Raw genomic sequence first — 23,531 nt, forward strand, 5'->3', positions numbered from 1 at the left:
AGCACATCAGCAGGCAAAATCATCAGGCAGACTGACAACTGTTTTGTTTGTTTTGGTGGAGTGTTGGTGGTGGGGCCAAGTTTGGTTTTGGCTGACGATCAAAATCATTTCTAGGCAAAGCTGACACAAGGACCTTTCAGCCATAGCTGTGGTTGGCCCTCATGCCAAGTCAGAGGTTTCTTAAAATGTCACTGCTAGTCTTGTGTTTAACTTTGTAACCTTCCCAAATGTGTGTGTAGGTTCGTGTCTGCCTGTGTGTCTTGGTTTTTTTTTTTTTTAAATGTAAGTGGATGGTTGTATGAATAAAAGGCGATGGAGCTTCCATCATTAGCAAGTAAGGCATTATTTGGGGAAAGCAGTATTGATTCAAGTTTCTATCTTGATTTACATCTTTGGAAGCAACTGTTTCTCTATACCATTTTCTTAAAGAGTAACTTTAAATAATTAGTCTCCTTGGGTTTTGACAATTAAAACCCTGATCTCATTTTAAGTCTATTTTTTATCTCCTAACCATCTGACCCCTACTGTTAATTTAATTGCATTGTTTTCTGCCATTCTTAAATGAGAGATTTTTTAAAAGAAAATATTCATGATGAAGAAAGTGAAAGCTAATAATAAGAGTTACAGATACTTAAGTCCTTGTCTTGGGATTTCTTTAGCTTTGAACCCTGGATTTTTCAGTGAAAAATAAAGTAGTCAATTAAGTGGTTTTCAATTTTGTTGTTGAAAAGGAGAAGTACTTTCTTAGGGTGATAAAGAGGTTTCCTGTTTGTTTTAGAAGAAAGGTGTAACAGTTTCCAAAAGCATTAATCAAGAAATATAAATCACCAAGTAGTAAAATTATAATTCTTCTAAGGGGCATACATCTGGAACAAGAATTCTTGCTTTTTGTTGGGACAGGTTGTTAAGCTACATGCTCCTCTATTGCCTACTCAAACTGGACAGCAATGTTTCAAGGTTTCAGGAGCTGTACCTGTGCTGTGATATATCCGTGATGATGGTAATGATGTCGTCATTGGTGATGGACAGTTAGAACATTGATGGGTCCTTTTCCTTCTCAACAGTTCAATGCCTTCTCTGTCCTAAATGATAGAGTAGGTTTAGGTCTTGCCCAAGAAAAGTCTATTCACATTACCAACTGTCTGGATCTTCAAGGAAACAAAACCTGAAAAACTAGAGACAACAGGATTTAGGGCCAGGAATCTTCTATATACAAACTGTTGTATAACTGAGCTACAGTTCCTAATTGGAAAATGTAAAACTCCAAATCCAAATAACCACAATGTATTCAGTTTTATATTATAATGAGGATAAAACCTCTACTCTCTCAACACACATGCACATTCTTTTTTTTTTCCCCCTCTAAGAGTATTTTTCAGTATTTTATATTCTGAATGCTGAGTATATGCTACACACGGAATACTCCATCCACCACTATAAAAAGGCTGCCTTTATTCAATAGTTATACAGATACATTTACATCAATGAAAGTGAGGCACCGTTATTCCAGGAAGATATTCAGATACTTGAGCTATATACTTTTATAATGAGCTGGCTTTCCAGTAAGAACTAAGAGGCAAACGTCAACCTGGGACAACTTCTCAGCAAATATTTCTGGGAAAGTATTTTATTTCTTAAATAAAAAATTTAAAAATTCCATGTGTTTTTGCTTTTTGTTATCTTTATACAATATATACATGAGTCAGCTCTCAAGAGGGCAAGGGTCACTTCCATGTTGTATCTACCCAATGTAAACCAAAACCAAGTGAGTGGAACATTCCTAGAACAACCACCAAACAGCACTAAACCTATGACTTCAAATATGGGTATTAGGACACTTAGGTATTCTCAAGATCAGAATCTTAAAAGGAATTGAACTATCTTCATAGCCCATGAAAAAAAAATGTCCTGTAAGGTTGTCTCATACTTACAGTTAGCTGCTGAGGATTTGGCTAATCAGGAAGATAGAAAAAAGGGCATCAGGTTTTCACTAAATACTCATGTCACGAGCCATCTATTCATTTTAATAGTATGGCATAGAGGTAGAGCAATAATGCAAGACAAGGGTTATCTTCTGAGCCTGCAATTTCACTAAATTGCCATGTATAATATTAGCTTTAAGAATACAGGAGACACAGGGGTGGGATTCAAATTTTTTAACAACCGGTTCTGTGGGCGTGGCCTAATTTGTGGGTGTGGCTTGGTGGTCATGTGATGGCTGGGCATGGCTTGTATGTAAATATTGTAAATATATATGTAAAGATTGAATTTTTTATTTTAAAAAAAGAGCAACTTTTACCCAAAATCAGGCAAAACAGGCAGGCAGATTGAGCTGCTTGCAGAATCACAGTTTCACTCCCAGATCTACCTTTCTGCAATCTTCTGCCTGAGTCTGCGCTGAAAAATAGAACCTTCAATCCTAAGAAAGGTTCAGCTCTGCTCTCAGGCCACTTCTCCCTCCCCCAACCCCCTGAATACCACCCCTGACTGGGCCTCAGGGAAGCCTCCTGGGTGGGGAGGGTGGGGAGGGGAGGAGCCAGCCAGTGGTGCGATTTGCCAGTTCCCCGAACTGCACAGAATTGTAACAACCGGTTCTATAGAACTGGTCTGAACTGGTAGAATCCCACCCCTGAGGAGACACTTCTTCAACGTAAGTCCTGCATAGCAGATATCAACCAAAACCCACTCCTGTCACGTATACTAGAATGCATTCTTTTTCTCTATTACATCTTATATACCCCAACCATCCAACTTATTTTCCCCACGAGAAACTACAACTGGTTCCCCACTTTTACAAGGGGAGGGAGATTGTGGTTCTCACTTTGGGCACCAATTCTATGTAAGTTTTGGCTTTCAAAACCTCCCAAAGTGGAGCATAGCATTTCATTAAAATGTATCAATGCAATAGAACTATAGATATTCTATTGTATGGTTGGTTGCTGAACGACTATTACGAACTGCTGAGAATTTGCTGATTGCAGTAGATATAGATCTGATGAATAAATAAATAAAATGTGCCAGATGGTGAAAATACAAATAAATGGCTTTTGCGACTCTCACAGAATTCATCTCTTGTTCCCCCCATATTTGGAACTCTCTGTAGAAAGTGATTGTTGTTAATGATCTAAAGGAGACTAGAGTTCAGTAGACTCCAGTCTATTAAACTCCGTTCCCAATTGATCCTACATAATATGCCCAAGGATGAGGAATTATATGAATTGCATCCCAATAGGAATTATAAATGCCCCATTCAAATAATTACTTCCACTCTGTGACTAATTTGTTGGCAATAATGATTTTTTTGGCTTTTTTTACAAGTTGTAGCATAGAACAAGCTGCCCTAAGTCATCTTATAGGGAAGATGAAGAAAAAATTAATAGGGGAGGAAAGATGTACAGTACTGTATTCTGTTGGCTGTTTATTTTATGTAGATATGATTCATCTTAACTATTTCTGTCTCATTCTTTAGAATAAAAAGCTTATTAATAAAACATGAAACCCGTGTCCCAAACGAGCAGCAGCAAAGGAATAACACATAAGGGGGGAAGAGGAAAATAAAGAGCAGTCATCGTGTTGAAGAGTATTTTTTTCTAACAATTAGTTGAATCAAATTAAAAATCATTTAAAGATGACAGAAGTCCATCAGTAGCTGATTTCAGCAAAGCTGATAGGGTTGATTATATATTTCCTGGCTTTCTGTTGCAAACTGGAAGAAATGGGCTATAGGCAGGAAACAGAAATTACAATGATTTTAAAGACTAATTCCAATTCCACTCACACCTGAGTCAAAACTTGCACACTGTTTTGAATGGATGTCAAAAGTTCCAGTGAGGAAATGTGTAAGTCAAAGCAGATTTTAGCTCTCAGAAGCTCAAAAGGCAGAATTAGGAGTATAATTAGAACTGGTATTTACAAAAAGAATTTCACATTGTTAACAACAGCGAATATTTCAGAGCTTTCGTTGTATCCAGCCATTTTTCCAGGCAAATTTTTCAGGGAGCATCAGGAGCAATTTACTAATCTCCAACCTTTTTGAATCATGTCCCTCTGCAGCTTTTTAAAATGGTTTCTTTTCATTGCACCCCTTTTCCTGTCAACACAACTTAAGTCTAGTACAGCTGTGCCCCAAGCAATGTAATATACCTTGATTTTCCTCTTGTTTTTCGCTCTTAACTAGGCGGAACAATTTATTTGAACCTATGGACAATTATGGACTCACCTTACACTCCCACTAATCAGAACCTAGAGAAAAGGACTGCCTTTCTAACAGGATATGAAGAAAATGTGGAAAATTTGTCTTTCCAGTTTGAAACAGACCTCTTACTGTATTCTATATTCTATACCTGTATGGTATTAATTTCCCAAAGTTTCCATGACTGAAAAGGTAGTGTTAGCTCAATTCTTTAGAGGACTTTCCATTTTGAAGGTGGAAAATAGGTCTTGTGGGCTACACGTCCCATACATCTGTGTGCATTTAGGACCTAAGAAACTAGCAGGAAATCAAAGACCTTCTATTTAATTCGACATCCAATGCAAAATTAACTCAGGCTCCATAGCCAGAGAGTTGAACTCTGCGTTCTGGAAAGGTCTGGCTACAAGACTCTAAATATGAGCCAACTAGCAAAATTATTTCAAATTTCAGTAATAAAGTAAGGTCATATAAAACCTGGATCTGTATACAATATCCTTTCCCCATGTGACGCTTCTTGGTGTTTTGAAGCATTATAACCTCCAGATTTCCCATCAAACTCATCTAGGGAGGGGGAGAGAGAGAGAGAAAGAGAGAGGGAGGGAGAGAGAGAGGGAGAGAGAGAGCAAGCCTGAAGGGGTAGACTCCCTAGAAGTTTCACTTGGTGAAGCATTGCACAGAGTCAAATTTTTACAGAGCTCTGTAAGATAATGCATTGTTAAATTGGTCTCTTAAACTGGTCAAGACCATAAAGTTAAAGCCTTTCTAGTCATGAGTGGCCCAGTGATGTTGAGTGACTACTTGTATGTGCTACTGTAACTTCCCTTTAGGATCAGGGCCAGCAACCTATCACCTGTGGGCTGGATGAGGTCTACCACCTGAACTCATTGGATTCATTGTTGTTACAAGGAATATATTCACACAGCCATGCAGAAGAGAGAGAGAGAGGGGGGGGGGGAGAGAGAATGTTATTGTCTTTTTAGGTAACCATACTGGTGACAGGTTCTCTGCCTAGCACTAACAAGAACATAGAATCATCGGGCTGGAAGGAACTTAGCCCAACCCCCTGCTCAAGGAAGGATATCTTGTACCATCCTGCACAATCACAATCTATTTTTGAAAACCTCCAGTGATGGTGCACTCACAACAAACAACAGGAGGCAAAAAAACAAGCGATGAGATGGAGAAGGTAGATAAAATAGTGGCAGCGATGGAACGGCCTCTGGAAAAGGTTGCTGACACTTGCTTTGGGAACACAGAACTACAGTGACACTAGGGAGACAAACCAGGAATTGGAGGAGTTTATTTGGATTTTTATCCTACCTTTATTATTTCATAAGTAATTCAAGTCAGTGAACATAGCTAATACTCCTTCCTCTTCTTATTTTCCTCATTACAACAATCCTGTGAGGTGGGTTGGGCTGACTAAGAGGGACTAGCCAAAGGTTACCCAGCTGGCTTTCATACCTAAGGTGAGGCTAGAACTCCCAGTCTCCTGGTTGCTATGCAAGTACCTTAATCACTGTACCAAACTGGCTCTCATCAAAAATGACTGTCCCCTGCATCATGTCATGTTGCCATCACATGACATAGTGAGACTTTTTTCCCTTCGTGGAGCGGGGGTGGGTGTGCCTATGCATGCTGCATCTGGCCCATGTGGCGCCAGTTTGACACCCCTGAACTAGAGACCAGTTGGAGGTGATGTCATGAGGGAAGAAAAAAAGAAGCTGCCAGGACATGTTTTGATGCAAGAGGGGAGAGGACCAGTTTAGTAGCAAGAATGAAGCTTTCTTTCAAAGAAAGTTAAACCACGGGTTCAGTGGTAGGATTCAAAGTTTTTACTAATGGTTCTGTGGGCATGGCTTGGTGGGCGTGGCTTGGTGGCCATGTCAGGGGAAGGATACTGTAAAATCTCCATTCCCACCCCAAAATTTGCAGATTTTTACTGCAAAATCCCATTTCCTCCCCACCCCACTAACCTGCTTTCCAGCTCCGTTCTCCTGTGTAGGGCAACAAAAGAAGACCCAGCCAATCAGCTGGGACTTGGGAGGCAGAGAATAGATGTGGCGGGGGGGGGCAGTCAGAGGTGGTATTTGCTAGTTATTCAAACTATTCAAAATTTCTGCTACCAGTTCTCTAGAACTGGTCAGAACCTGCTGAACGGGTTGCTACAAAGAAATGCTTGTTTTGACAGCCACAACACTAGTAGGATTTGGAAAATATAAAGGATTACAAATAAAATGAATAGTACATGCTTACAAATATGGTTGTCAGAATTACTTTGTGGAGTGAGATGGTTTTCTTATTTTATACACACACATAACACATTTTCATGAAAGAATGATCAGGAGAGCCTCTTGTTTGATTATGGTGGCCTGTGAATTTTTTCTTAATGTTTTTTTTGTTAGGGGTTAGCATCTTTAAGCTTTTTTTTTTTTAAATGAATAAAGAAAGATAGCAATCTACCCAGAATTGCTTGATAGTAAGATGGGTGGCATATAAATTTAATTAGTAAATAAAAGGCTATATAACAGAAAATTAAAATAAAGGCAACAGCAGCACAAGCTATTATCAGAAAATACTAAGAATAAGATAGTTTGTAAAAAAAAGACTTTGTGATGCTCAGGTTGTAGATAAATCTCTGTCAGATTATTTGAGAGAGGAAGCGAAGGACATACTCACAGTTGATTGGGTTTTAAGTAGCTGAACAAGCATACAATATAAGCTTCATGAACTGAGAGGTCAAAGGGTCATTTTGCTTAATAGCTATTTACTAACCTGTTTTGGGATATTTTAAAACAGTAGGAACTTAAGCTCTTCAGAGAAGTATAAATTCTGACTAAGATGAAAAAAAATGTAAATGCTTTAGTAGCCTAATTTCTCAAAGGCATGCATATAACAAAATACATTTACTTTTCAGCAGTAATAATCTTGGAAAGCAAACAGCTAAAACTTTTAATATCCATTTAAAAATATTATGGAAGGTTTTAAACCTCTTAGTGTAAAACAGCTTATGGTGGTTGATTTTACTAATAGGCCATCTTAGTTTCATTTTAGCAACCAACTAATAATCATTTTAAAATAAGGATTCAGCCGAGTTCTACATAAAGTATGTTTATTTTGAAGAGTGTTCCAAGCAAAAGCTTAATTAGGGATGGAGACATAGGAAGCATTTTCATTTACTCTGTTTCTTATTTTTCCATCGCCGTAGCCACTAGAGTCTCCCAATATTGCACAACTGTGGCATGCGGCCAGGCATGAGCAGTGTAATTTCCTGGTGATATTTTGTGAGTAAACACACTGAAATGGTTGTGTCCAGCTGCAGGTAGTATTAAAACACCAAAGGAGCAAGAGAAGAAGACAGACTAGGTCCAAAATTCTGCTTCAATTCCTCCACTGATGTAATTATGATCTTGCCCTGTCTGTTTTGGCACTTGTCTGTTCAACTAATAAAAGTTTTTGGTCAATGATCAACTGCCCTCCCAGGACATAATTTTTTTCCAGCATTTAGGAATGTGTGGAGTAAAGAATCACTTGCTGGCATGCTACAAGACTACAACCTTGTCCGGTTGATCCATATGTGGACTTAGATAGTTGCAACTCTACCAAACAATAAAGCTATGTCAAACTGACCTCAAGAGTTTTAAAGAATTTACATCTGAGGCCTTAAACTCACAATCTCATAGTCATGGTCCAAACACCTGCAGTGGTGCTTTGGAGGGAGCAGGTCAGAGTGCTGAAGGCATGCGCAACCTTCACACGCCTTCTTACAGAGGAAGTATAGCTGATGGGGTGAGAGGATAGCTTGCCAATCTCAGGTGGACACTTTAGGTCCTTCATAAGACTAGGACAAAGGTATGTTTTGGAACTAAAGCAAAATAGGACAGAGGATGACTGTGCATCAGGGGGGCATTGTGACTGGAACCACTGCTGTGGTCTGCCTGCTTTAGTGAATGGAAGAAAGGGGGCTGCCTCAATGGATGAGGCTAGAGTGGCTGAGATCTCTCAGCCAACAGATAGAGCAAGTGCGTAGTATTGTTATCAGCATCAAATACAGGCCATATCTGGAAATATGGGGCCACTTTGAGGTTGGGAATGGAGTGTTGCCTGTGATTGTTTTCAAAATAAATTTATATTTGAGGATGTGGTGGCTCAGTGGCTAAGATGCTAAGCTTGTCGATCAGAAAGGTCGGCAGTTCAGCAGTTCGAATCCCTAGCACCACGTAACAGAGTGAGCTCCCGTTACTTGTCCCAGCTTCTGCCAACCTAGCAATTTGAAAGCATGTAAAAATGCAAATAGAAAAATAGGGACCACTTTGGTGGGAAGGTAACAGCATTCCACGCACCTTCGACATTTAGTCATGCTGGCCACATGACCACGGAGACGTCTTTGGACAGTGCTGGCTCTTCGGCTTTTAACGGAGATGAGCACCTCCCCCTAGAGCCAGAAACGACTAGCGCATATGTGCGAGGGGAACCTTTACCTTTATCTATATTTGAAGGCATGCTGGGTTATTCTGTTTTCTCACTGCAAACTTTGATACCAGCGTTCATGGCTATTTGGGGGTAGAGACTCTTGGTTTATATTGTACTTAACAAAATTCCCAATCTCTTTAAAAACCTTTTGGCATTACTTTTAATGAATCATGTACTTATTTTTAGGTATTTTTATCCCACTTTTATTTTTTTTTCTAAATAATTCAAGGTGTTTACTTGGAACATAAAAATGTGATTAAACAACAAACTCCATATCCTAAAATTACAATTCAAGCACAGCTTCCTCGTCTATGTTCCCTTCAGAGATTGTTGGACTCAAAGCAGGTATATGGAGACAGGTTTTTATTACTTCTCCTAATCCTGTTAATTCAGTATAATTCTAATTAACATAGGTAAAAAGTGGCTCTTGGGGAAAGCTAGGAAATAGATTTCTATGTGCTGCGACTGATTTACATTGCAAGTTAGCTGCAATCAGTATGAAGGAGATTGTGGCATTCAGGATCAGAGGATTAATAAGAAAATAATTCTGTTCTAGAATGGGATTCAAACTGTAGTGTTACGGATAATACTCAGAGCTCATATTTTTTCGAACTATCCATACTGAATGAAATAGACATATACCTTTTTCATTCTGATGAGTCCCTATTTCTAATCCCCTATGAAAGTTCAGGTTTTCTTCTGCATCCTTGGAGGATGCCTGAAGAACCAAGAGATCAGGGAAGAGCTGGGCTTGGATAATGATAGGAGATATAGATAGGAATAGGTACCATGACTGATGCCTTGGTCTGTTCCCAGTAACACAACAGGGAATTCCTGGAGCCTCTGCTTTTTGAGGACATAAGAACTAGAGCCCATTTATCTGTGACTTATCTATCACCTACCTTCTTTGATATTTCTAGCCTCTGCTTTCAATTATCAGCCAGCTGAAGAGCACTTAGTAATTTCAAGACAAAACTCTTGGAACCTCTGACCTCTGCTTGTCAGATAACCCAAGTATTTAGTGAAAATACACCATCATTTCATTGGTTTGAAGCTGTAAACATGTGTGCTTTGTTCTCTGTCAGTTTACAGTAACCTCCACCACCTAGAAGTGATTGGTTTACTTTCTTGCTTCTGCAGGGGATGTACAGATTTAAGTAAGCCACACTAAGACCTTGTATCTTTCTCTTAATAGGAAGCAGTGACATTTGTGAAGTGTTATGTGTATGGATTAATTAGGCGTTGCATTCACAATCCCAGATCCATTAATACCCAGGGTGTTAGCAACAAGGATTTAATTCTTGGTGAGAGAAAAGATAGAGCCAGGATTCAGAACAGATTGGTTAGAATGGGTTTTTATTTTTATTTTAAAACTAAATTAAGCCTTTTGGGGGGTGTAAATGACCATTTTTATGTAGTTTGCACCTCACAATGATCTGAAACCAAGCTTCTAATTTCCAGCAATTGTGGTCAGTGGTCAGTACTGGGAGCTGCAGAAAAGAGGCTTAGAGGCCCCAGATGGCTTAGGCACCTCAGGTTAACCACTCCTCCTGTAAATGAGTCATCAGTCCTGCCATTATGATGAACAACAGATGCAGCAAGAATGACTTCTTCAAAACAATTCAGAGAGTTTGTGACTAATATTTTTGTCTAATGAGCATCCTGCTGTAGATAGAAGTAGCTATGCAAACAAGGTTTTCAATATGGTTTCATTTGCAGAGCAAATATAGCTGGGAATACAAATACCACCGCATGAGAATGGAACAAGCATCCATGTAATATATTACAACTTCAGCCAAGGCCTGGCCAGCTTCGTTTCCTCAAATGCTGTCCAAACATCCATGCCAAGATCATCTGCTAGTAATTCCTGTTCATATAGAAAGATGAGCGAACCCAATTTCATAATTCTTTTCTAACATGTGGAGATTTTCTTTTGCCCACAACTTTATTACTTTTAAATATATAGTCTATTTTTTGTTCTTTCTGCTGAATGATTTCCTTTCCAAGTTGTTGTAGGCTCTAGCCCCTTTGACCTTGTGACTTTTGGATTCTTAAATGTCTCCTATAGCTTAAATTAAAACCTGTAATGAGTGCTGCATTAACATGGATTTTTAACCTTTTCGTTTCATTTTATTTTCATAGTGGAAAGAGACAAGGATTTTTCTCACCAACGACGTCACTACAAAGAATTCCGATTTGATTTGACTCAGATCCCTCGCGGAGAAGCAGTGACAGCAGCAGAATTTCGGATTTACAAGGATCGAAGTTACAGTCGATTTGAGAATGAAACAATTAAGATTAGCATTTATCAGATCATCAAGGAATATCCAAACAGGTCACTTTTTCTTCCAATTATACTTTAAATTAATTCTTCAGATTTAGGAACAAGGGGTCATTTTCTTTCTGTTAAGGAATTAAACATAAGTGAAAATCCAACAAAAGTGGCTTGCATGTTAAAAAAAAAACAGTTGAAGGTGGTTTGAAAAGTTTTGCTTGAGCTGACTGATCAAGAAATAACTTGGTAGTCAGCTGAGTTGTTTTATACAGCTGTTGCTGGTATTCTTGCAGATTGTAGTACCAAATGTAAATTTTGGATTTTGTTTGGATTTTCAGTGCTATGATTTTGTGACATTGTGTTTTTTTAAGGTAAAAGAACATACATGCATTAAATCTCTGCAAGGTTTACCATAATTGCTGTAGAGTATTTCATGGGCAAGCCCTGTTGGAATGTGCCACGCATTTTGTTGCACTGACTTGGATGTTGCCATGTTACTGCTATGTTCTTTGTAACCCTTGGAGGACAACTGGTACTGCCAAAGAAGGGTGGACAGGAAGCAGGAAAAAAAAATCCCACATTGGGCCTTGACTGAGCATTCATTCAACAAGAGCCTTGGTGGCACAGTGATTAGAATGCAGTACTGCAGGCTACTCTGGCAGTAGTCCAGCAGTTCGATTTTCACCAGCTCAAGATTGACGCAGCCTCCCATTCTTCCGAGGATGATAAAATGAGGACCCAGACTATTGGGGGAAATATGCTGATTCTGTAAACTGCTTAGTAAAGCACTATGAAGCGGTATAAAGTGTAAGTGCAGTGGTGGGATTCAAATAATTTAACAACCGGTTCTCTGCCTTAATGATTTCTTCCAACAACCAGTTCACCAAACTGCTCAGAAAGTTAACAACTGTTCTCCTGAAGTGGTGCGAACTGGCTGAATCCCACCACTGTGTAAGCGCTATTGCTATTGCTATTTCCCAGGCACTCAGAATTCTGGTTCTTGTCCAAGGACATCAGGTGTCAATGTCAGCCCATACTGTGTGCTCTGACCAAAAGATATTCAGCATTTGCTTATCATATCAATGGAAACTGTCAAAGACAGGAGCATGTTTCTAAATTCTGAAACCACAAAATATTTGTATTATAATTTAAAAGGCTACAATCCTTTTGCAGATCCTCACTCCCCAACCCGTATGAATGGTCCGGAAAACAATTAAAAAGATAAAACACATGCCACTATATTCCTTGGATATTTTTTTCATAGTATTCCTTTGCCTGCAAACTGTGTTTTGTCTTCCATACTTGTATCCTTCATTTTTTAATTTAGTATGTTGGATTTTGTGCATGCTCCTCTTGACATATTTCTATTAGGAAAAATGAAAGTTTAACATTGCAGAATGTAATGTCTGGGAGGCAACAGATGAAGATTTTTGGAGAAGATTATAATGTAGGTGCATGGAAGCAATATATACGTGTTTTCAGAAAGTTGCTGATGTTGATCCTACAACCATCTAGGTAGAAAAAAAAACAGTTAAGAGCAGACTGAAACGAAATGAAATATAGAAAGAGAACACTAATTCAGCGCTCAATCTCATAGAGATAAGAATGGCCATTATGTCTCTAATTGATGTGAACATTGTTCAGTAAGAACATTGCTTCAGTCTGAAACTCACAGCTCTGATTCTCCATCAAGAGTTCATGCCATGAAAATGTTTACCTTGTATATCAAAGATGCTTTAAAAGGTGAAGGAAAAAATGGTTTTACCTGTGAATTTTCCTTTAAGACCTCTAAAGTGAAAAGAAATACATCCTATTCATTTAGCTATTGGTGATGTTTTCCTGTGAATTGTATATGGCCTTGCCTATTTGTGTGTTAGGAATCCCCTCTTCACATATGCAAGGACTTTCATTTGCCTTTTGGCAATATTTAGTCCTTGTTGTATGAGAGCTTTTTCCCTTCCTTCATATGGAAGAGCAAGAAAAAAACAAACCAGTATGAAATCAAATGGCAGGTTTTAGACTGGTGGCTGAGAATATCATCATTTTTCAAGGAAAAAATAGCTTCTGAATGGGGTAGAATTTAGTGCAGCAACTTGTAGGCATTTTATTTACTTACAATTAGAATAGATAATAACCACAGTAGCTATTTAAAGAACTTATGCTGGCTAAGCACTTCCTATCAACAAAAACACTTTTTTATTGCCAGAGTAGATCTACTGTAGATGTAGATACTTTACTTAGAATTTGAAGGACCTTTTAGAGATTTTTGTGTGGTTTGTGGGTTGCTACACCGTTTTATATTCTGGCCTCTTGTGAATCTGACCCTCAGCTATTATTCACTTTTATTTATTTTCTCCCTCTCAATCTTGTTGGTATACTATCTTTGTTTTTTGGTTGTTCCAGGTGTTTGTGATGTAGAACTGGATAGCTGCTAATGAGATGTTCTTTTTCCCCACCACTTTGTTGGGTTTTCTCCACTTCAGACAGTTTCTGCATGCTTTTGGGTTTTTTTCATTAAGAGGCTTATGCCCTTAATGCTTTTTGTTGAGAGGCAGGGTGCAGGGAGCCTGTGCTAGAAACTTGCTTCTCCCTTACCCCCTTTCTCTCACAGAAACATCTACTGTAAATCTGTCGAGGGGAAATTGCTAGAAAAATAGTAAACAGATAGTAAGCATCACCCACAGGAAAGCTGTTAAGTTCCCGTTGCTGATCTTCCACTATAAACGGGATCTGAGTCAAATCCACAGATAACATTACAGGTAGTCATTGGCTTACAACCACAATCGAGCACAAAATTGTTGTTAAGTGAGTCATGTCCTATTTTACTTTTTTTTGCCATGGTTGTTAGGCGAATCATTGAAGTTATGTTCTGACCCAAACCTTGTTCCAAGGAAACGAACACCAAACAGAGGTAAAAGCAAAACCTTTTAATACTTCTCTGCGAATTCTGTTCATTCACAGTTAAAAGGCTATGAAAACTAATTGTCCCTGATAAGAACGAGCCTTGCCAAGGTTGTGCAAGGCTGCCAAGAACACTAGATTAAGTTGCCAAGAAATATTCAAAACAAAAAGTCTCCAAACACAAACCAGGATAGTCCAAATGTCCACAAGGCTTTAAGTGCAAGAGCTTCTTTGCTTCCTGCAAAGAATCCCAGTCTCTCAGGCTGGCTTTTATCTCTTAAGGAAGGGGCCATTACCTTGCAGCCTTACTCCCAAGTCGCCCGTGCTACTGTAGCTGCTCTTTCCTTTGAACAGCCCTGAGTGCATACGCACTGGGCACAGGCTCCTTGGGGTCCTCTGCATCACTGCCGTCAGCCTCCACAATCTCTGAAGGCAGCATTCCACTCTCAAATAGTCCTGGCCCCATCCGTGTATCACACTCAGGCCCCTCATCTGAGTCCTCACTCTCCGAGGCCTCAGCCATCCGCACCTGCTGCCGGCGAACCACAACAAGTTATTAAGTAAATCATGTAGTCATTAAGTGAATCTTCTTCCCCCATTGTCTTTGCTTATCAGAAACTCCCTGACAAAGTTGCCAATGACAATCCCAGGATGCTGGGGTTGCTGCAGCCATCATAAATATATACTGGTTGCCAAGCGTGCAAAGTTTGATCAGGCGACTGTTATGGATGCTGCATTGGTTATAAGTGTGAAAATGGATCATAAATCACTTTTTTCTCCTCTGTACTATTCCAATTTTAGTATATGTGCTGCTGAGGCATTCTAAAATTAGAACGATATAGAGAAGATAAGTATAAATCACTTTTTTCAATGCTGTTATAACTCTGAATGGTCATTAAACAAATGTTTGTAAGTCAAGGACTACCTGTACTAGATTTAGGGTAGGTACAAATATCTGGGCATTAGATGACGGGAAAGGATATAGAAGATCTAATTCTGCAATCTGGATCTGATAGATTCTGAGATCTACCAACTAACAGATGACAAAACACTGAAAACAAACTATGTTTGCACATATACTGATTTAAGAATTAATCTATTTCCTGGGTTTGCACAAAATACCAAAGTAACAACCAACCTGATAGGCTTGGTTGCACAATCCACTAAGGTGCAGACATTTATGCATACATGCATACATACATACAATACATACATACATATGCAATTTTTGGCATGTTTGGGTCTTTTCCCATGTAATATTGAGAGTATCTTGGCAACGTTTCAACGAGGTAAGCCAAGGTACTCTCAATCTTACACGGGAAAAGTCCCGAGCACGCCAAAACCTGCATACCTATACCCGTGAAAATCTACGAATGTATGTATGTATGTATGTATGTATGTATGTATGTATGTATGTTTTGGATGGCTGTCAAGAAACAATAAAGAAACAAAACCTACAACCCAGCGACCTACTCGTGAGCTTCGATGTCATATCCCTCTTCACCCAAGTGCCTATAAAAGAAGCTTTGAGAGCCATCCAAAACAAATACAACCCTCTTAAGCACATCCTAGATCTGACCAACCACTGCCTAACCAACACATACTTCATCCACAATGGACAAAGATACAAACAGATAGAAGGAGCACCTATGGGATCACCCCTCTCACCCATCATCGCTAACCTATACATGGAACACTTTGAAACCAATGCTGTAGACAAATCCGAACCCAGACCCAAACTCTGGCTTAGATATGTAGATGACACTTTTGTAATTTGGCCACATAGGAAAGAAAACTGGACAACTTCCTCACACACCTCAATAGCCTACACCCCAAAATGCAATTCACCATGGAAACAGAAGCCAACAACCAACTTCCCTTTCTGGATGTCCTAATTTACAAAAAACCCAATGGCTCCCTAGGACACACCATCCACTGGAAGAAAACACACACCAACCGCTACTTAAACGCACAATCCCATCACCACCCTGCACAGATCAACTCTGTAGCCAAGACCCTCATCTCCAGAACCAAACGCCTAGCCAACAAAGACCACCTGAGAACAGAATTACACACCCTCACTAATGTATTAATTTCCAATGGATTCCAAAGAAGCACAATTACCAACCTAATCCTAAGGGAGACACCCCCCAGAAACTGAGACACAGAACAGGACAACGGTATCGCCCTCCTTCCCTACATCAAAGGCACCACAGATAAAATCAGCAAAATTCTCCACAAACACAATATCAGGACAGCCTTCGGCACTGACCAAAAATAGCCAACATCCTAAGAAACCCCAAAGACAAGATCCAGCTAGAAAACCAAGGAGTTTATGAAATACTATGCAACAATTACCCAGCCACATACATTGGACAAACCAACAGGAGAATAAATGCACGCATCGGAAAACACAAGAACGCAGTCAGAAAAGAAGAAAACACTTCCTCCCTTTTCCAGCACCTTAAAGCCACAGGACATGAAAATAATTTTGAGGGAATCAAATTAATCTCCAATAGTGAACACTTCAACAAGAGAATAATCAGGAAAGCCATCGAAATAGAGAAACACTCCATAACATGAATAAACGGGACGATACCTCCTGCCTACCAGACATCTAGAAACTAGCCCTTATCAACAAACAAGTCCCAGCCACGAAAACCAACACTGGACCCAAAACAACACATGACACCACCACCATTCTCCCTTATCAGACTCAAACCCAAACCCATCCCATAGATGAAAGACAACCACCGACCAGAAACCAGACCATGGCTGCATCACCAGCTGCCACACACCCCGACCCCCAAACCAAGCAAACGGACACATGCCATGAACACATATCCAGGCCTCAAACTCAGAGCCAAACCAAAACCTGGAACGTCACATCACAGCCACCTGCTCCAGGATATCACATCACAGAACTCAGGAGGTTACACCACAAAACCTCAGGATGTTGCAACACAGCCAGCGACCCAGGAGATTACAGCACAAGACCCAGGATGTCACAACAATAGAACTCAGAAGGTCATCACACAGCCCATTACCCAGGTCGTTACAACACAGGAGGCTGATAGACACACAGCCAATACCTCAGCCACACATGTTCTTATGAAAAAGCCAGCCAATCTGCAAACATCAACTCCATTAACCAATCAAAAAATGACAACACAGCCAACCTCCCCACCAGTATTTATAGAGAGATGGCAGCTCCGATCACGTTTTGCTCGCACAAGCATGAAGCCGAAAGCACCAGGCTGAAGATGGCGAGTGGGACCTCGTTGAAACGTCGCCAAGATACTCTCAATCTTACACGGGAAAAGACCCAAACATGCCAAGACCTGCATACCTGTACCCGTGAAAATCTACAAATACACACACACACACACACACACACATCTTCACCATCCAACCAAAACTAGCCAAAATTAATAACATTAAATGCAGCTGCTAGATTTTTAACAGCCCAGTTTACTGAGAAAATGAGGGTGTATAACTGGTGACATGACTAGGAAATAGAGTTTATTAAGTTGGGTTCAAAGCACCTTTGGGACAACTGTGACCTGGATGACTGAGAATCTCCATAGGAAGAAAATATAGTTCTCAGCCATCCGTAATGGTGTAGGCCAGACACAGAGCCCAGCCTCTGGTAGCATAATTCATTGCACATGTCCTTAAATCATCGTTCCCCAATCTTTTCTAAATAAACTCATTTAGAATTTTGAGAAAACACCAAAGACACACTGAGACAATGTTTACTTTGAGGGACATAACAAATCACAACATCCAGTTATCATAGGTAAACAAGTGAGGTTCTTATTTTCTCTAAATCTGCAGGATGCCTTAAGTGGAAGTAATGTGTACCTACCCAGCTTACCTGTGTCATTTTTCTGGGCAGGTGGACATACTTGTTTATCTTGTGGTAAGATGGGCAGCCAATAAATGTTATAAATAAATACTTCCAAACAAAGCACTGAGCTGTAACCATCTGTAATCTTTATTTTATAACAGATAAATAACAGATAATCAGAGTTGGAAGGGACCTTGTAGGTCATCTAGTCCAACCCCCTGCCCAAGCGGGAGACCCTACACCATTTCTGACAAATGGCAGTCCAATCTCTTCTTGAAGGTCTCAAGTGATGGCGCTCCCACAACTTCCGAGGGCAAGCTGTTCCATTGGTTGATTGTGCTCACTGTCAGAAAGTTTCTCCTTATTTCCAGGTTAAATTTTCTGGAAATGCTTTTTGGGTGTATTAATCTGTCAATTTGACTCTTTTGTAATCCACTCCAATCTAAAGATTCTGGGTGATCTATGACAAAACATGATATACAAACAATATAATTAAATTAAGTATCCCCCCTTTTTCAAATGTCCACCTACAATTAATTAGAATCAAAGTTTGATGGAATAAAGTTTGAACTGCTTTGCAGAATGCCAAGGAGAAGGTGATGCATCTTAAGGACTATTACAGGAAGGGTCTACCATCTGGCTCGCGCCTTGTGGAAGGAAAGGCCCTTAGTAAGTCTTCACAGGCATCTACGTATCTGATATCTAGAAGTGAAATGCTACGTAGGGCTCTGTGGGTGATAATCTCTTTGAAATGGACCCAGAACCTTATTGTTAAAAATGCATTAATTTCAAAATGATTGTTATTTTTCAACAGTCTAGGTACTACATTCTGGTCCAGTTGTAGTTTTTGAGTCATTTCCATAGATTATCCCACACAGAACATATTACAACAGCCCAGCTACATGATGATCCATGCAATGCATTCCTTTTATTTTATTTTCTCTTTACAATAGATAATCAGGTGGAACATAAAACAAGTAGAGACCAAGGGGAATAGCTGTGGGTACCATGATGGAACCCAGAGCTTAAAGGGGCATGCTCAGCAATAGATCTAGCTCATGAGCCTGCTCATTTTGGTAAAAATGTCTGGTTAAAAAGTCAGTGCTATGGCAATGTTTCACTGATTAGATAGGACTCTGGTGATGTTGTATCATTGTATGAAAAAGAGACACATCATTAATAGAAATACAAAAGAGAGATGGATGTGCAAAAAAACCCCCCAAAACCATTCATGTGCAGAGATGCATATTTAGAAAGATTCTATTTAGTTTGAACAAAATATGTGTTATCAGAGTGAGGGAGATTGTGCTGAGGTTCCTTTTTGTGTGCCTGTTCTTTCAGCAGTTGATGAATAACTTCGGCCCCTGCTCAGTTCTTCCTTTACAAAGTTTAATCTGGACAGCTGTTCAAATAGGAGGTGCCATTAAAGACAGCATTGTAAAGACAATGCGTGACTTAGCTTACCTCCATAGGGGAATGATCCAACTGACATGGAACATTTATTCCTCTAAACATCTACACAATGTATAAATTCAGGGCAGCCCTGATCAAAACCTCTATCACCCAACCTCACAAGTCTGGAAAAAGAAAATAGGGATATTGGTTTGGATTGAGAACAGAGAGGTGGTTCCTCATACCGGCATGTCTGTTTTCAGCCTCTACCTGGAGTCTTTTTCTCCTAGTGGTTGGAAGGTTGAACAACTCATCTCTTGTACTCAGGATGTCCAGTGAGGTTGCCAGAAGGAAAAGTCACAGGTATCCAATTTTCCAATTTCATCATGTAAATGATTAGCTCAGTTAATCATTATAGATGAGCAAATGCAAGAATTACATGCACAATTTACAAGACTAGTTTTGAAAAATACTTGCTGCCCTTAACCTTGAATAAAGCAAGCCAAGTTTAATTTAGCTGCAACAAGGGGTATACTATACGGCTTGGCTGTATTTATTTTTAGAGAACCAAGAGCTACATTTACTTTCTTAATCTATGTGCAGTATATAGGACTCCTGTGTTTGAGTTGGGATATGAAGCCATGAATGAACTTTAAGATGAGATTTGCTACATCCATGCTCCTCACCATGAGTAATTTTTAATGCAAATATTCCATTAAGAAAAAGTAGGTAAAATCATAATCTTGGACTTGATTTTCAAAAAGATCTATGAACTACATATCTAAAATATTTAACAAATTTGGAAAATACAGGTCATCCTCGATTTACAAGTTTCCTTACTTACTGTTCAAAGTTACAAGGGCACTGAAAAATTGACTTATGACCATTTTTCACACTTATGACCATTTCAGCATGCCCCTGGTCACCTGATTTACATTTGGATGCTTGAAACTGACTCGTGTTTATGACGGCTGCAGTGTCCTGGAGTCACGTGATCCCCTTTAGCGACCTTCTGACAAGCAGAGCCAATGGAGAAACCAGATTCACTTAACAACCGTGTTACTAATTTAACAACTGCACAATTCACTTAACCAACGGGGCAAGAAAAGTTGTAAAAATGGGGCAAACTCACTTAAACAAATTTCTCACTTAGCAACATAAATTTTGGACTCAATTGTGATCGTAAGTTGAGATTTAAAATATTTAGAATGGATGGATTTTTGGTGTGGTTTTCATAGAATTATTCAGAAAATCAAAATAATATATAGCTTCCCCCCATGCACAAATTATGGAAAAAATACTTCAAAATACTATTAGTCTATTCTAAAGCTTAATCTTTATGGGTTTTCTCATCATTGTCTATACTTTGCATGCAACTATTAGAATTTCTGTTACATCTGCAACACTTACATGTTCATAGAATTGAACTGTGGGAGATGAAATCACTTAGTATATCAAGTCTATAGAAATAAAAAATATATATAAATGTCCTGGATTATAATGCCAACACAAAATTATCTTGGAGAAATTAATATGAAGCGCTGTAATTTAATTAGTTTATGGATCACTGCCTTTCATTTCCAACATGTGATGTCATGTGTATGTAGATTGTCTGCCTTGCTGTGCCACAGTCAGAATCAATGTTTTTCTGGCAAAATTAATCCCAATAACCTAAATTATCATGCATTTTTATTTGCTCTTTCTTTCTATACTAGGGATGCGGACCTGTTCCTATTAGATACAAAACGAGCTCAAGCTCCTCATATTGGCTGGCTTGTGTTTGATATCACTGTAACCAGCAACCACTGGGTGATTGACCCACAGAATAATTTAGGGTTGCAGCTCTGTGCAGAGATGGCAGATGGTAAGTTATATGTATGTCTCACATTTCACACGAATCTGTTTGAAATTATTGTGCAGTTTACATGCACACAAATTGCACAGAACTCATAAATATTTTGGATCCTCTGTGGGAACATTTTGATCAGTGACATACATTAAATAGAATCTGTGGGTGCTATGAAAATACTTTTACACGTAGGTAGGTACATACCGGATATACTAAGACTTAGAAAAAGAGGTTGATGGTATAGCAACTGTCATATTTAGTGCTGGTCTCTGTAGTCAGGTTAGCTGAAGTGGTCAGATGTAGAAAATTCCAGAATGGTCTTTTTGGAGAATTTACAGTGCATATGGGGACCCTTTCCCGTGCTAGGTTTAGGAGTTTCCAGCCTCCATGATTGCCAAGATGCTGCCTCATTTCATCATTGACTTGACGCATGTGGGCTTAGATTGGCAATGTCTAACTTCACAACGTTAGGACCAGTGGACTTCAACTCCCACAATTCCCCAGCCAGCCATTCTTGGGAATTCTGAGTGTTGAAGTCCACAAGTTTTAAAGTTGCCAAAAGATGGACAGCCCTGGCTTAGATAGTGCTATGGGTAGAAGGAAGAGAATCTAGTCATGGGGAGAGTCATTTATTTCATTGTCCTGGACAGACCATTTGTGTTGTGTTGCTGATGGAAAGAATTTGTTAAATTTGCTTGGTTTTTAGCACCATGGAAATACTTGGTTTTACTCAAGCGTTCAGAATAGTCTGGCCATTGGTCCTCCCAAAATTATCTATTATTGTATTACAGTTATTGCTCCTTAAACTTTTTAGTGATCATTTACTTTTATTTTATATGAGTGTTTTATCTTCTGTGATTTATGGATTAAAGCAGATCCTGAGATCTGTAGGATAAGTAGGTGTAAATGTTTAAGAAAAATGAATAGATAATAGTTAATCTTTGAACAAATTTTCTATAGTGATTAAACTAACGCTACATAAGATACACAGAACCAGATTCTACTGAGATATATCTAATGTATGCAGAAGTAAGTAATGCTGATTTTCATAAGCATGTGCTCAGGCTCCATACAATGTAATCTGCACCTTTGTTTGTCATATTAGTATAATTCTGATTAACTTGCAATGTGCCAGCAACAAAACTCAGGAACTGTTTCTCCTAGCTTTAGTGCTTCCAACACCCTAGACCTTGTTTTACTTAGTTGATTATGAGGCTGGATTGAATCCTCTTGTTGAATTAAAATATGTTCCTTTTGGATTTTTATTGGGTCTGTGATTTTTAATTTTAAAAGAGATAAAAGGGACAAAAAGATTGTTTAAAATTTCAGTATGCTGGAAAAGTTGTAGAAAATAAAACTAGAATATGAAAAACTTGCCTGCTCATCATAGTTTTGCATTTCCTTCTTGATAAAAATAAAAAATGAGGCAACGTGATATTGAAATCAGAGGTGGTATTCAGCAGGTTCTGACCAGTTCTGGAGAACCGGTAGCGGAAATTTTGAGTAGTTTGGAGTACTGGAAAATACCACCTCCAACTGGAGATTTTACAGTATCCTTCCCCTGCCACACCCACCAAGCCAGGTCCACAGAACTGGTAGTAAAAAAAATTGAATCCCACCACTGGTTGAAATCCATTTTTTCCTTTGAAAATGGAATTTGGTATCATAGGCATCATTTCTGCATGAAATATGGCCGATTTTCTGCTAAAAACACATTTTATATTGAATTGTAGGTCTAAAGAGCAACATAACACATATGGAGTCTGTCAACATATAACTTACTGTTTCCCTAGGGCTGTGCTAAAGTAAGAAAGGATCATGCTTTGTCTAATTCTCTTTTCTAAATGTCCGCATATATCTTTGTAGTGGTCCACTGGGTTCTATTATAGTTTACATTTTAGGCTGAAGGTAATTGTGATTTTACAGGAGAAACTATCACTTCCAACTGATACAGAAGGTGAGAGGTCAGCTGATGAATGGAAGTGTTAAAATATATCCAGATGTAGAAACCGTCTGAAAAAGCCTCTTGTATTATTTTTTCCATGTGCAGCTTTTGATATAGTCCCATTGTTTTAGCACCCATGCTGTAATGTATGATTTCTTTTTTTAAAAAAGAAAAAGAAATCTGATGTTTATGCTACATTTTCTATGTTTCCATTTCCTCCTGGATTCTAGGTTAAACACATCCAAATGTTAGATTAATTTCTAATAATTAATAATGGATTTGTTTCTTCTAATAGCTGTAGGCAGCAGATTTAATTTGTATATCCAGGGCCCAAAGGGAATTAGGCAGTGAGAAATGTATACATTTTTCTAAAAGGATGCAAGGGAAAAACTGTAATCTGATTATGAGTTTGATGGTGGTTCAGGAGGTAGACTGTCATTATTTTCTTGTAAAAATCACTTCTCTCTCTCTCTCTCTCTCTCTCTCTCTCTCTCTCTCTCTCTCTCTCCTCCCTCTCCCTCCCTCTCAGAAAGGCAGGGCATTTATTGAGAAAATGGAGTTTGGAAGGAGTAATTCTTCCTAGAGATCCAGTCTGAATTCTCTTTCTCTTGGCCCAACCCCCTATTAACCCTTCACCTTAAAACAAACAATAAA

General features: G+C 39.0%; 1 protein-coding gene across 1 annotated transcript in view; it reads left to right on the forward strand.

Moving 5' to 3' along the window:
* BMP5 (bone morphogenetic protein 5) overlaps window positions 1–23,531 on the forward strand; it is a 48,875-nt gene that overhangs the window by 11,927 nt on the left and 13,417 nt on the right. Inside the window, exons 2-3 of the mRNA XM_026665243.2 lie at window positions 10,808–11,000; window positions 20,799–20,947. Of these exons, the coding sequence (XP_026521028.1) occupies window positions 10,808–11,000; window positions 20,799–20,947 (342 nt within the window). The remainder of the gene's footprint in view (window positions 1–10,807; window positions 11,001–20,798; window positions 20,948–23,531) is intronic.

Source organism: Notechis scutatus, chromosome 1, assembly GCF_049901735.1.
Source record: "Notechis scutatus isolate UNSWTSFEM ecotype Mainland chromosome 1, rNotScu1.2, whole genome shotgun sequence".
Classification (NCBI taxonomy): Eukaryota; Metazoa; Chordata; class Lepidosauria; order Squamata; family Elapidae; genus Notechis; species Notechis scutatus.